The following is a 14,705-nucleotide window of genomic DNA, read 5'->3' as shown; positions in this document are numbered from 1 at the left end:
GCAGTTATTTTGAAGATTAGATGTACACAATAGCCCTGTCCAAGCACTGCAACTATACTTGATGAGAGTCATAATCAAATATTTCAAAGTGAATGATATTCATGACAAAATAATTCTTTTGCAGTCCTCCCTGGACTTTCTCAATGAAGGTCCATTCAGTCATGCTCAAGAAAGGAAGGATTCATCTGTCATCTGCAGGAATATGAACAGCCTCCCTCCAGTGAATGAGTGATTGCCCAAAATGAGAGGAGTAGTTGCAAAAGTACTTAGGAAGCTTTTGTCTGGGGAAAAATAGCCCATGTGTTTTGGAGATACAGCTCTATAGACAGAAGATACATAAGGTTTTGACTGACTAACCTTTATTCAGTACTTCAATACACCTCATCTCCCTGCAATTGCATCTGATAGACCCAATTTTCTAACTCCTAAGAGAACAATAATTTTCTCTCAGTCTCTAACAACAAAAACACACCACCTACACCATTCATTTCTAATATAATAATACCCTGTTAAGAAGAGAACCTTTGATAATTATATTACTGCAGTGTTTCCCTAACTGAAAATAGACAAAATAAAAAGAAACAAGCTCAGCAATTATCAACTTGTTTCTGCTGTTTTCACATCAATCAGTTGGAATTTAAATAAATGACAGTTCTTTTAAAAAGTCAAACCAGATTTGACTTCCCAAGCAGAGGGTGACAAATGAGAGGTGCCCTATGAAGCACTTCACACTGCTCTGCTGCACAGTGCCTGACCCTGTCACTGCTTTGGGAACAAGGACTGCAGACACAGGACCTGTGCTGAAAGAGCCCCACACCAGGAACAATTTGCACCTTCCCTGCACAGCGACTGTAGAAGGGAGGCTAGCTGTAGTGCAAAGCAATTATTGATAGTTTGATTCTAAAGTTCAAGTCGATGAAATTGCAAAAAAATACACACACTATTTTGGGGGGATTTTTTAAGCCAAACTGTCCAAGGCTACCCAGTCAGCTGCAGCTCCCTTCATCTTTTTCACATCCTCTAAAGAATGACTGCATCCATTGGACAGTCAGTAAGAGGGGAAAACACACCCCTACCTCTCCTCTCCCACTGTCCAGCACACTAGCTTAGCCCTTTGGCATGCGGCAGGATGGAGCTGGAAGACCCAAAGACTGTGTACATGCTCACATTTCTGCCAGCCTTGCTCACGTTGCTGCTCAATTCCCACGAAGAGCCATGAGACCCTCTGCAATTTGAGTGAACACAGTTTTAACTTTGCTGACCACACAGACGCTACATGAAGTGTACCACACTGCAAACCACAGCACTCATGCACTTTCATCTCAACCTGGAAGGGTTTTTCACCCATTCAGGGAGTGATTAGGCAGACAAAACTGAGCAAGGATGACTCCAGGTATTTCCATGCAGTTCTGCCCTGGCAGCTTGAAGAACAGCATGGAAAAGCTTCCACGACAGCAGCAAGAGAGCAATACTCTAGCACAGCTGCTGCTTCAAAACAGGCTTTCCAAAAAACAAGTTGATGTTACAAATTACAAACCAATGCTCTGAGTCCCTCAGTGGAGAAACTCTAAAGCATTCTGGAGCAGACCAGAGGTACAAGATGGAACATGGTGTTGCAGCTACTAGCCCACTCCTGGAGAAGTAAAATCAAACTCTCCAAACGAAGAGCATCCTCAAGGTCCCAAACTGTTATCCGTCAACAGTACCTTTCTCAAAGAGCAGTTGACTAAATTGAAAGTGGATGCTTTAGATGCTGAAAATAAATTATGTTTGAGTAAGAAATGCCCTAAAGTTTGGCCTAAATTGGGCATGGAAGACTCTAAAATGGGATCATAAGAACAATGATGCTGGCCCATATCACGAAAAAGTAGGAAGTCTGTCTTCATAATGGCAAAAAAATATCAGATAGGGAAAATGGAGCACATGGTTCTCATTAGCAACAGCCATATCTTGCTGGTTTAATAACAGAGTTTTCAGAAAGGAACAAACCCCAAATAAAGCCTTGAGGGATAGCATAATAAGAACAGATATCTAAACACTTTGCACTCCATTGGGAATTGTCTCTCTTCTTGCATTAACAACATGATAACATTATTGCTGGCCTCTGCAGACGACTCCTTTGCATTTTAGGAACAGAGACATCTGGCAAAGGGGAAGCAGCATACTATTTTTTCCCACAAAATCTTACAAATCTGGGAGTGCAAGCGATCAGCTCGTTTGCAATCTCAGTGCCAATCTTTATATATTCACTGAATTGCAGGCCCACACTTACAGAGAACTGTTATCACATCTGCAAATCCATGGCTGGATTCACCTTCTGAGCACTCATAAATGGAGAGGTCATTGCTTCTATTCTGGCATGTGGTAGGACCAGGCGCAATGGCTAGCCTGAGTCACAGCCACAGACCCACTTGCAGAGCTGTAGGAAGCTCACTGTCCATTGGGAGCAAAAGCTGTGCATTTTGCAAGGTTTTCACTTGGAAGCGTTGCCAAGGCTGTTGTGGCTTTGCAAGCCTGACAACTGAAGCAGTAGATAAATAACCAATGAGTCTTGTCACTGTCAGTGAGTCTAGCAGCCCACAAAGAGAAAAGCTGGTCCACAACTGATTTTACAGCATGAAGAAATTGAAAGGAAAAAAAGAAGGAATAATCTGTATCATTGCAAGAACCTTCATATTTGATTTGAAGTCCTGAAGGTTGCAGGTTGCAGGAGACAGCAAAAAAGAGCAAATGAAATAAAATCAAAGGGAATTTATTAAAATGAAGTTGTTTCAATCTGGAAAACACAAAATCGCTTGCTTTGAAAAAAGTCTCAGACAACATTTAGCTGTCAAAAAACCTTTCCTCCAGTCAAATGATTCAAGAAAAATAAGATGTACCCATAAAAAAAAATTCAGTGTTGCTCAGTTGTTTTTACTTAAAAAAAAAAAAAGTTTTATTCAAACCCAGAAAGAATCTTTCTTTAGTGAAGGCTCTCTGATGCATACAATGCACTATTTTTTGACACAGTGACCTCTCAAACATTTCCACCGGACGTGCAAGTAGCAGAGGTAGGCTAATTATTGATGTGTTTTTGTTACCTGATTTTTGCAGACTCCTAAGAAGGAGTCCACTGCTCTCCTAGGAGCTGGAAAGCAAAGGTCAAAACCTCTGGTCTTAGCCTCAAATCAGCATTGCGTGACCTGCACCACACGCAGCTTCTCCAGCCTTACCTTGCACCAGTGACGTCCACGCCAACCATGAGCTGTCCATTCAGGGAGAGGATTTCGTCCTTCAGTCGCACTCTCCCGCACTTCCCGGCTGGGCTGTTCTTCTTCAAGTCCGTCACCCAGATGCACCCTACATCGAGCACCGGCCCCTTATGCCCTTTTCTCTTCTTTCCTCCTCGCCGCTTCTCCCCATAGTCCCCCAGTGCAGGGATGTTCCCAAAGCTCAGACCCAGAACCTCTGTTTTCCGCATCTCCTGAGCCAGGTAGACAGTGCAGATCTCTGTATCTGAAGCCCCGCAGCTCCCTGCCTGCAGTTTGCTCTCATCCACTGAGAAGTTGAGCTGGATGTACTCACTCAGCTTTTGGACAGCTGCATGGCACAGCTTCTGCTCGGCGCCCTCAGCCCCCTCCCGCTGGCTGTTCTGCAGCCATTGCCATAGGAGGGGCAGGAAGACCCCCGCGTTGTCCTGCGTGATGGGCATTGCCGTCTCCAGGTACCTCATTGGCTCTCCAGCTCCCAGTTTGGCCGCCTGTGGCAGCCCCCTGTGCCCCTATGGGCCATGCTGGAGTAGGGACAGATACCCAAAACAGGCCCCATCTGATCTCGCAGGGGCAGTGTTAGGGCTCTCACTTATCACAGGCACAGCCAAGGCAAGATGCTTCTCGCAGACACGCCACGGACGTTGGTGGATGAAGCAGTGCTTTTCCACCTTTTCTGTCTGTTTACAACTCTCCGTCAGGATCTCCGCTCCACCAGGAACGATGTCTTCTTCCCACCACAGTCGCTGCGCCTGCAAGGAGAAACTGCAGTTAGGAAGGCCACGTGCTGCTGTGCCCACCAGCCCCAACACCCCGCCCGGGGCTGCACCCGCAGCGGCTTCTACGGCCGAATCCGCTCTCCTGCGATTTGCCACTTGAGGGCACCAACTGCTCTTTTCAGCAAGGGAATAAAAGGTTACCTTCAGCGCCCGACCCTTCCGACAAGGCAGCTGACCGACTGTCCTACCCACAGTACAACACAACCTGCTGCACCAAGGGGACGCGGTGTGACACCGCTCACACCATCACCTGAAGCTGGCTGATGCCGAAGGACAGACAGGGACTAGCTCACAGACAACTACACCCAACCTGCAAATAAGACACCTAAGGGACGTGGCCACCCCGTTTCCCGGTGACAAGAAGATCTGTGTGGGTAAACTCTCCGCTTTACGTCACAGCCTGGAGGTACATAGGCAGTCACAGCTGGGCACTAGCAAGTAAGAGGGCGAGAAAGGTGTTCTCTAGGATGATTAGGACTAAGAAATAAGGAAAAATCCTGATGTGAGCAGAGTCTGTTGACTGGCTTCTTTTCAAGAGAGCTTTTCTAGCAATATATGCAGCTCAGTGAGTTGCACTCCTGGCGGGCAGAAGAAAGCAAGAGCCTCACAGGTAGAACTGCCACTGCATCAGACAGAACAGCTTGCAGCTATGGTCTACAACCACAAGAGCATGAATAATCACAGAAACACAGAATACTCCAAGTTCAAAAGGAGCTGTAATGATCATGGCTCTACACACGATCACCCAAACCCAAACCCAATGAATGTTCTCCAAAAGCTCTGTGAGCTGCAGCAGCTCAGTGCCGTGCCCGCTGCCCTGGGCAGGCTGTTCCATGCCCACCGCCCTCTGGTGCAGAGCCTTTCCCCACCGCCGGCCCTCCCCTGGCGCAGCTCCATGCCGTTCCCTCGGCCCTGTCGCTGTCACACAGAGCAGAGCTCAGCGCTGCCCTCCGCTCCCTGTCAGGAGCTGCAGCTGCCATCAGGCTCCCCTCCGCTCCTCTGCTCTGGGCCCAGCACACCCAGGGCCCTCAGCTGCCCTGCTCATGTCTTGCCCTCCACGGTCTCACCACGGTTGCAGCACTCCTTTGGACAAATGATAAAGGCAGACTTACAAGATTACAATTGCAAAGTTTCTGAGAATAGTTTTAAAAAGCAGGAGTGATTGTACACCCTATATGCACCAGGAAACATAGTTAAGCACTTTAGTATCTTAGATGCCTACTGCAGCATTGGTGAATCTATTGCTTTTAGAAATGGATTTACGTTTTAGTTAAAATCTCAGATTCAATTTAAGACTAAACTGGGTGCAATAAATCCACAGAGTCAACAAGGCTGAATGGGTCAGGCTGCCTGATAATAACTGACACTGCAGTAATGGGAGAACACAAGCACAAGATATCTGCTAGGGAAGCAAAGCAGCAGAAGACAGAGCATCCCGGTGCACTGGAGCAATATTCTTGCATAACTGATAGGTCAAATAATCAGCGGGGAAGCGCCTGCAGAGAAGGATGTATGGGGATAAGAAAGTGGAAGGAAACGTGTTTAGAAGTGGCTGTGAAATGATGAAATCTGCCATACACTAGGGATGGGGAACAGCAAAACAGAAATGCCTGGCTTCTATACATACAGGAAACAGCAAAAGGCAAGTCTACTAGGCAAGACTTCATGCAGTGAAGTTTAAAGAAAAAAAGAAATCAAGGTGAGCTGTAGTTTCTCAAAGAAGTAATATTTTGTGCTCAAAAGGCATGAACACAATAACATTTCAATGCAAAATAAGGATCAGAAGGCTTGGCAGCACCACAAGCTCTACATTTGCCTCAAAGACAAGAAGAAAGACACTAAATGGTTACCGAATAGGAATTAAATAATAGTGAACATTCAGGCAGAAATATGAGAAATACCAGGGCACAAAAATGAAAAGAAAATTGCAAAAGATTGAAAATGAATAGATTTTAGTATCCTTCTTATGTACATCAATACTAAAAGACAGTATTAAGAAAAAGTGTTGCTAAACCAGAGGGAAAGTTATTGAAAAGTGACCGCAAAAAAGGCAATGTTGGTTTGATTTTGCCTCGGTCCTAGTTACATTCCTCTGCTAAGCACGAGGGGTTGGTACAGTTAGCACTGTGACACACTGTCACTGCAGAGATTCACTGTCTTCTCCCTGTTCCATGGTGAGATCAGCACTGTGCCTCAGCCAGATATTTCAGACCACAGGAGACAAGCCCTTGAGGACCAACTGAAGCACATCTCAGACAACTCCCTTCCTGTCAACTGTTACCTCCTCTCTGGTCACCTGTGACAGCTCAGATAGGTATGGAGCCAAAACTCAGGAAAAAGGCAAACACAGTGCCTGTCTTCAAGGGCAGAAAGAGGAGCAGCAAAAGGATGCCTTATCAGTCAGTTTAGCCTCAGTCCTCTACAGAACTCTAAAACAATCAAAGAAACAGCTTGCTTGTCTGCGGCAGATAATAAAAATATGAGCAGCAGCAGAGGAGACAAGAAAAAAAATACTTATCAAACCAAATTAATTTCTTTTCATAGCAGAGAAGTTGTTAGATGTCATTTATCTGGGTTTTATTATAGCATTTGACATCGACTCAAACAACTTTTCTGTAAATAAACTACAGAAACATGATTAAATGACACCACTATAAAGCCATACCCAGGGAGTAGTTATTAATGGTATGCTGTGAAAACAGAGGGACACTGTGAGAGAAGCTCTGCTGGATCTATATAGTCTCTCTCTGCTCAGCAATTCATTAGTGACCTGGACGATAAAAGACAGTACACTTATTAAATCTGCAGATTACATGAAGCTAGCAGTGACTGCAGACATGCTGGAGTACAGGGTTAGAATCCAAAATGATCTTGGAAAAAAATTTAAAAAGGAAAGTTCTGTAAAAATTGGGCTAAAGTTCAAGAGAAAGCAAGCACTACTACAAAGTATCAGAAAGGGAATCTGCACACAAATAGGGTTGGGTAAGCAGCAAATCTTTGGGAAGAGATGCAGTTTATTGTTAATCATACGTGTCAATGCAGACTGGCTGTTGTAGTGGAAAAAAAAAAATGGTCACTGTCTCAAGGCTATCCTGTCAGGTGCCCAAAAATGTCCCAAAACTACAAGGGGTAAAGAGCAATCTATTCTCCTTGTCCACAATAGAATAATGGATATGAATGACAGCAGGGTGTAAGTAGGTTACTGCTTAGATAAAGAATGCCTATGCGTCAGAAAATGCCTGAGTCTCCTCTGACTCCCTACTCTTGGTTCCTGTGGCAGGTTTCAAAAATGCCAGGAACACAGAATAGCAGTAATGCTGTCTTGTGCTCTAGGAGGAAGCTCTTCACACAGAGGGTGGTGACGCACTGGAACAGGTTGCCCAAGGAGGCTGTAGATGCCCCATCCCTGGAGGCATTCAAGGCCAGGCTGAATGTGACTCTACGCAGCTTGGTCTGGTGGTTGGCAACCCTGCGCATAGCAGGGGGGTTGAAACTTGATGATGTTTGTGGTCCTTTTCAACCCAGCCCATTCTATGATTCTTTGATTCTCTGGGACTCAGTCTCTCCTACGTTCTTCCCTTCAGCATCACTTTCTACTTTATTGATGGCAGTGTGAAAGTTCGTATAATTGTAACATCCAGCAAGTTGTAACAACATCCAAATAATTGCTTCAACCACAAACATCAGTATGGCTACCAGTAGCCACACAGGGTTCAGAGCCATTCCAGTTCTAGAGGTGATTGGACCAGCATCCTTTTTGGTCTGATAATTTAAGAAGATTCCCTCTTAGCTGGTTAATTTTGAGTGGACATGCTATGGGTTGCTCTTTGCACATTGTCCTCTGAGCAGAGGCACTGTCCTGGTGCCTGCAGAACTTGGGACCCTTTGAAAGCAGTTTTAGTTTCAGATTCTCCAGAACCCCTTGCTAAACACCAAACATTCAGGGGATTCTGGTATTCAGGTATTCTGCATCCCACACAGAGCTCATCCAGAGGCACTGCTGGAGGACTCTCCCCACACACTCCTCCTGAGATGGACAATGAGGCAAACAAGGATCTGCTCTGCCTCTCCAGAGATTAGTAGCCTTCAAAACACCATTCCTCCATTCCACTGGAAAAACCACACTGTGGGTTGCTTGTCAATGCCTGTATACACAATATCAGACATTATAATTATGCAGATAATTACGAAGTACTTTCCAGGGATTTCATTATCTCAAACAAAACCTTTTGGTTTTGAAAAAAAAAAAAAAAAAAGGCTCTGACAAGTATAGCTAGAGAACCTTCCCAGTGAAATATGCACTAGGCCTAGGGAAACTCAGCAAAAAGTCAGCCCTGTACTCCATGAAGTCAGGTTTGCTGCACTATCAAATATTTCTGCTGGTGAGGACAGCAGCTCCAATGCCAGAGGAAGTGAAAATGCAATGGTGGCAAATTGGTCTTCAAGGGAGAAAACAGATGAAAACAGCAAACTCGTAGCTAAGATAAAATTGATTTTTGCTCTTCTGCAGAAATACAGTCTAAGCACACACAAAATTTGTGCCTATTTACAGGAGTTAGCACCACCTTGCTTGCTTTCTGTAGGTTACAGGCCTGCCAACTTCTCTCACTTCATCACACAATTTACATACAGAATATTGCCTTTATGCCCCTCCTGCCACTGACACTTAGCTGGAGTACATCAAGCCAGTGCCAGGATGGCCAGCTCTGCAGGAACCAAGTCCCTTGTGCTGTGGACAGGAGCCCCTCTTCAGGGTATAATCCTCCATGAAATAAGACTTAGTCATTCCTGCTTTGAATCCCTCTGGATCCACCAACTGCCATTCTCTGGATAGTGATTCAGTCTCACAGCCTACATGGCCTTCAGTATCTGTAGTCTGGTAAGATATTTTTCTGTTTGCATTTTAGAGGTTGAGGTAAACTGACCAAGATTTTGCAGATATGCTGCTCAGATGCTAAGAACATCTCAACTGGAAGGGTACTGGGACAGGGGAAATCCTACTTAATTTTCTGGGTGCAATATAGAAATATTTTCAGTCCTGTTCAAATAGCAGGGTCATGATGGTGCTGGGACGTACTGAACATTCATTTCCAGGAAGACCTGCTCTTCATGTGTTCAAGGCCAGATTGGATGGAGTGCTGGGCAGCCTGGTCTAGTATTAAGTGGGGAGGTTGGTGGCCCTGTAGCAGGGAGGTTGGAGATTCATGATCCCATCCAACCCTGGCCATTCTGTGATTCTTTGACTCTTGAGGGATGACTCCCTTATGAGCAGTCAGTTTAACAAGACTTCCCACACTGAATATTGGTTGGAAAGTATGAATGGGCTCTCTCTGGCTACAGTGGAGGAGCCTGGTCTCTCTGCACCAGCTGCCAACCACAAGGGATCTGCTTGGACATCATCAGATCCAGGCATCAACTGTCACAGCAATTCTCACCCTCCACACAGTAAAGCTACTAAAATCTTATCTTCAAGTAATGAAGTTTTATGCCTCTGTTATTTTGCTGGGAAGGTGTCTCCCACCATACCACATACTTTGAAATGATATATAATTCAGCTTTAGTCTATTCATAATCAGTTTATACCCACAGACATGCAGTTTATATAGCTTTCTGCTCTTCTTTGTGTTTAACAGCTCATCTCACCTTCATCTCTGGTGCATTTTCAGCCTGAAAGATCAGCCTTTACCTACCTTCTTCCACCCCCTCATGCTCTCGAGGGTTGAAATGCCACTCGCGAAAATGAACTGAATATCTAATTCAGTTCTAATAAGTTTTAGCTCTGACTCAGGAAGTAACGTCCTTTTTTTCTTAAGCCACAGCTTTTGAGCTTCAAGGCACCGATTTAAACATGGGTGACTGAAGTGAAAAGGGGTTGTTTTATTTTAGGCTTTCTTCGTGAAGGGCCATCTTAAATCATTACTTATAAAAAATATTTTCTTTAAAAGAGACAACGCTGGAATTGTTGAACAGCATATTTGGATATTTAGGGCAAACACACAACTGTTTTCTTTTTATGATAAGCTGAGCTGCTTCTTCTTACACCACTGTCCTGAAAGGAGCAATGTAAAGAGCCCCAATAATCACTTTCTCATAGGGGGCAAAAGAAATAAAGAGGGTCATTAAAATGTCCCATTACTACTTTTAAAAGGTGATTTGTGTGAATGGCCAATGCATGATCCTCCAGGATGACCCCTCTGGCATATCTAGCCCAGCCTAAAGTTCCAGAAAAACATACATTTTTGTTGATTTAAACAAAGTTTATTTAAAAATTCCTTTTATCCCATGAGTGATAAAGGTTATGTTTGACAGATACTAGTTAGTCTTTAATTTGTAGATGAAGGCATTGTACTTGTTTTCTCGAAGTCATCCAAGCATTTTAGCACCAGAGAAATAAATCCACTACCAGCAAAAGACATTCATTTATTAATTTCTGTTCAAGCGTAGCTTTCATTTCTTCTACTTTTTGGTTAGTAGCTAATAGCAAATTAAGTAACAATGGGGAAAAAAATCACCCAGGAACAGAATAGAGCTGTTTCACTAAAAGAAGTGCCACTGTTGGAGGATAGTTTTATTATAACTGTCCTTCACTCTGACAATACTGAACATATTTTATTCTGGATTACCCTGTGGTACAAATCAGATACAGGCACGCTGTTATATTTCTGCTGAATTAGCCAGAGTGCACAGCTACAGGTCAGCTTTATGCCAGACATGGAAAGACTACTAATATTTGACCTGGCATAAAAATTTAAATCTTACACTGGCAGGCTTTTAGAGATTCTGAGCAAATTTGAATTGACAGTGAGTTTTATAGCAGTCAGCATGTTGTGTCTCATGGCCTCGATGCGTCGCACCCAGCCATAAGAGCCCCAAGGCTGGATTCACTGTACAGTCAAACCAGCCTCCAGTTTGACCTCAACACCAGTAACCAACAGGAACACAGAGACAGGAAAACTCAGATTTCTGTTCCATAACATGAGCTGATCGCCCATCGGAGTTTGTCACTGTGGGCTCTCTTTCTGGCCAGTAAAGAGAAACAGGTACTCTTAGGAAATGTAGATCAGACCTGCGGTAGATGTTTACCTTCAGACTAGATGCATGTTCTTTTTTAGGTGCACTTTCTCCTCTGCTGACTGAAAGCAGTGGTCATACAGAGATATGTGAATATGATCAGATGGGTCCTACTCTGAAACATGCACCAAGAAAAAGTGGATGTAGAAAAGTCTAGTACAGTATAGCTTGTGAATGTCGTGTTAAACTTTCTGTCAACTCTTGCAGAAAGGTTCCCCACAATGCCTTCCTCACTGCCTTTCAAGTATTTATGTTGACTAAATCAAAAATCAAAAGACCTATGCAAACATCCAGACTTCCTAAATCAACCCTGGTAATTACCAGGATGTTTACAGTATTAGCCCAAGCTCTGAGAACAAAGAACAGTTCACAAAGAGGACACTGACATACGGAAACATATAAATGTAAAACTTGTGCAGAAAATGTTACAGAGGCCAAAAAAAGGGCCCAAACCTTGCCATGTACTGAGCTTTAGCAGCAGCACTCAGGAGAAGCTGCCTCAGCTCCTACAGAACCCACCATTGCCCCTTGGTAGAATCTGCTTGCTACTTCTGGAGCCCTAAAGCTCTTTATTTCTTTTTTATTTCCACATCCATACAATTCTTCATCACTGTTCTTTCAGAGTCTTTCTACCCCCACAATGCCCAAGGACACTTTCTTTCGACTCAGAAGTCTCCACAAGTCTTTAACCACAGCTTTACACAGATACTAAATATAAGCATCTCTACAAGAGGGCTCTTACAGAGAGACACATTTCTAAAACATACCAACCACTGAGAAATTGCAGACGCTGAACACAAGCAGAATTAACACAGCATTCAAATGGCTACCAGGCCACTGAAATTATACCATCATTCAACGTCCAGGCTACCTTGGAAAGCAGTTCCACTGAACTGGGAACTGACAGGATTTCACTGATACTACTTTTGGACTTTTGGGATGGTGAGCAATCATACCAGCAGCCTCACATCTGGAATCAAAGAAAACCAAACCCAGCTGTATTGCACATGGTAAGAAAACACTGAGCTGGGGCCATGACAATGCAGCTTCATTGGCTGGATTTTATGTGCTAAACAACTGGGTTGTTTGTCTTCCTCAGCTTGGCAAGGAAACGTTCAGGACATACTTATCAACCTACCGAAACTGCTGTGGTGTGAGAGCAGATTCAGGGACTAACGAAGCGAGCTTTTAAGCTGGAGAGACAGCCTGGCTCGAGCCAAAGGACTGTATTTTCCATGATCATTCAGATGAATTAAAAAGAAGACAGCAGGGGAGGAAGCATCTGTCTGGCCATCCATTATTAATGAGAGGATCAAATCTAAAACTCTTTCTGACACTGATACAGAAGCGCTTTAGTATGATCAAATTATTCTCTTCAGTCCTCATCCTCTTTTTACATACACTGTCTCCAGCCAGCATCTTCTCCAAGCCCAGATCAGGTGGAAGAGTGGAAAAGCTTTGCAAATCCTTAATGACTTTTAAAATCTTTCCTATATTCTGTTAAGCTGAAGTTACTTTGAGTATTAAAGAAAGATAGGCTTGTTCTTCTGCATTCATTCAGACCAGAATGAAAGAACTTATTTCAAAGACAAGGCTTAAAATCATCTAATTCTCACATAATCCAGTGTCCCAGACTATATCAAAGCAAGAGTCTATAGCTGTCAGATGTGGAAAAACATCTGTTTGTAGATCTTTAAATACTACTAAATAGCACAACAGACAAGGCTTGCTTAGGTAAACAAGTAATTGCAAGCTTGTTGAATGATGGAAGAGCTATATTTAGAGAGCTAAGAGAAGAATGACACCCATACCACCCTCCATTTCAGCATCCTCTGTACGCCAACATGCCTCATCATCCTTTGGATCTCTTCCATTTGCTGAACTACGCAGAGATGGTGCTGGGAAGCTCCACTGTGAGTTTTTAGAGTATTCAGAATTCGTTCCTGACATCATTTATAGAAGAAAAAAACTGGAGTACCATAATTAAAGTCAGCGATGCTTTTCTGGATTTACTTTACAGTTGTGCAACCACAAAAGAAAACTAATTTTAAGTATGCAGATTCCTAGAAACATCCGCTTACCAAGTTTAAAATAGCACGGCTCTCTCACACACACATACACACAGAAAGTGAGCCGAAACTACAGCCATAAAATATAAACACAGCTAGACTTTAAAATTACATTTAGCCATGTAAAAAAGTGACCCATTTTTTTAAATGCCCTCATAATGTCACCCACTTCTATACGATGTTGAAGTAAGTGCATCCACATCTCAATGCTCACTAAACCAAACCCCTCATTTGCAAGGCTCTCCGAGGAAAAGGGCAGAGCTGCCACGTAACATACTGAACGCTCCCACTGGAACTTACTGCACCCAGTAATTCTTTCTGAAAACAACGCACTGAGACAAAAAACGTTCTGTGTATCTGTAATTATTTTTAAATGCTTCCACTTTTCTCAAGACCTTCCTGTGGGAAAGACTTCTGCAATAATTATCCATAGAACAAGAAAATGCAAATAACATGTTCATTTTGGACCACATTGTCTGCAGGAGTCATGAATCCAGAATTACAAACAAACCACAAACATCTGATGTTCTAATATTGTGACTATATACAAAACCAAATGTGCCTAACAATTTTTTAAATTGAATTTTGATAAGCACCAAGAAAACATAAAGCTTAAAACCCTGTAAACTGAAAAACTAAATGCAGTTGGAAGATGGATTGCTGTGGTTTTATTATGTTACTGGAAAGGCCAGAATTAAAAAAAAAAAAAAAAAAAAAAAAAAAAAAAAAAAAAAAACCACAAAACTTGTTTTGTATTATCTCTTCACTGAATTAAGACAAGCAAAACTATTTCCAGATTTAACAAGACAGATTTCCATATCACTATTTCCAAAATCCATTAATCAACTCTAACCTGATCTCAGCACTGGAAATAATTAAGCACCAGCCTGCTGTGAGTGTTCCCAGGCACTTGTGCCAAGCAGAGCTTAAGAAGGGGTTTTCCAAGATCTTTCCTGCCTGGGCTCTGTAGGATGTTGTAATACTGCTCCCTTACTGATTATCACCAGGGTTGCCTTGCTTCCCAGTTAACTGTGCCTCCTTTAAACGTAAGGATGTTCAGATAGCAATTTACATCTATACTTTTGAGTACCGCAGACACCTTCTTGGAAGCAGTAAACACATCTGCCTTCAATACCAGACAGTCAGACTGCACTCATCCTCCATGAGGGGTCAATTCAGTCATGTGAAGCCCTTCAGTGCATTGGCAGAACCCAGCCTCCATCCTTACAACCCTGCCTGGCAGGCAGGAGCCCACATGAAGCCCACTACCCATCACAATCCTAGGGAGGGCATCTCTGAAACCAGGGCATCTGTTTGATCCCAGCCAGTAGTCTGCTGCACCCTAAGTGCAGGATTTTCACAGCTGGAGGGTGACTTACAGCTTTGTTCCTGTTCCCACCATCAAGTCAGTGCAGAAGTTTTTAAGACAACATAGGTGATCTCTGAAGGACACAAGCAGGTGAACCATAAGCCTGTCCTCTTAACCTCCAGCTGAACTACAGCAGCCTCCCAGAGCACTGCATGCCAGACCGCATTTT

At 43.4% G+C, this 14,705-nt stretch overlaps 1 protein-coding gene across 1 annotated transcript in view; it reads right to left on the bottom strand.

Moving 5' to 3' along the window:
- PDZD2 (PDZ domain containing 2) overlaps positions 1-3,694 on the bottom strand; it is a gene marked incomplete at its 3' end in the record, with an annotated part of 132,824 nt that extends 129,130 nt beyond the window's left edge. The window contains exon 1 of the mRNA XM_079548726.1: positions 3,213-3,694. Coding sequence (XP_079404852.1) covers positions 3,213-3,691 — 479 coding nt within the window. The 5' untranslated portion in view covers positions 3,692-3,694. The remainder of the gene's footprint in view (positions 1-3,212) is intronic.
- Positions 3,695-14,705: the final 11,011 nt, after the last annotated feature.

This window comes from Tetrao urogallus (genome assembly GCF_951394365.1).
Source record: "Tetrao urogallus genome assembly, chromosome: Z".
Classification (NCBI taxonomy): Eukaryota; Metazoa; Chordata; class Aves; order Galliformes; family Phasianidae; genus Tetrao; species Tetrao urogallus.
Note: the sequence above shows the minus strand (reverse complement) of the source record. Positions and strands in the feature narration are given on the sequence as shown.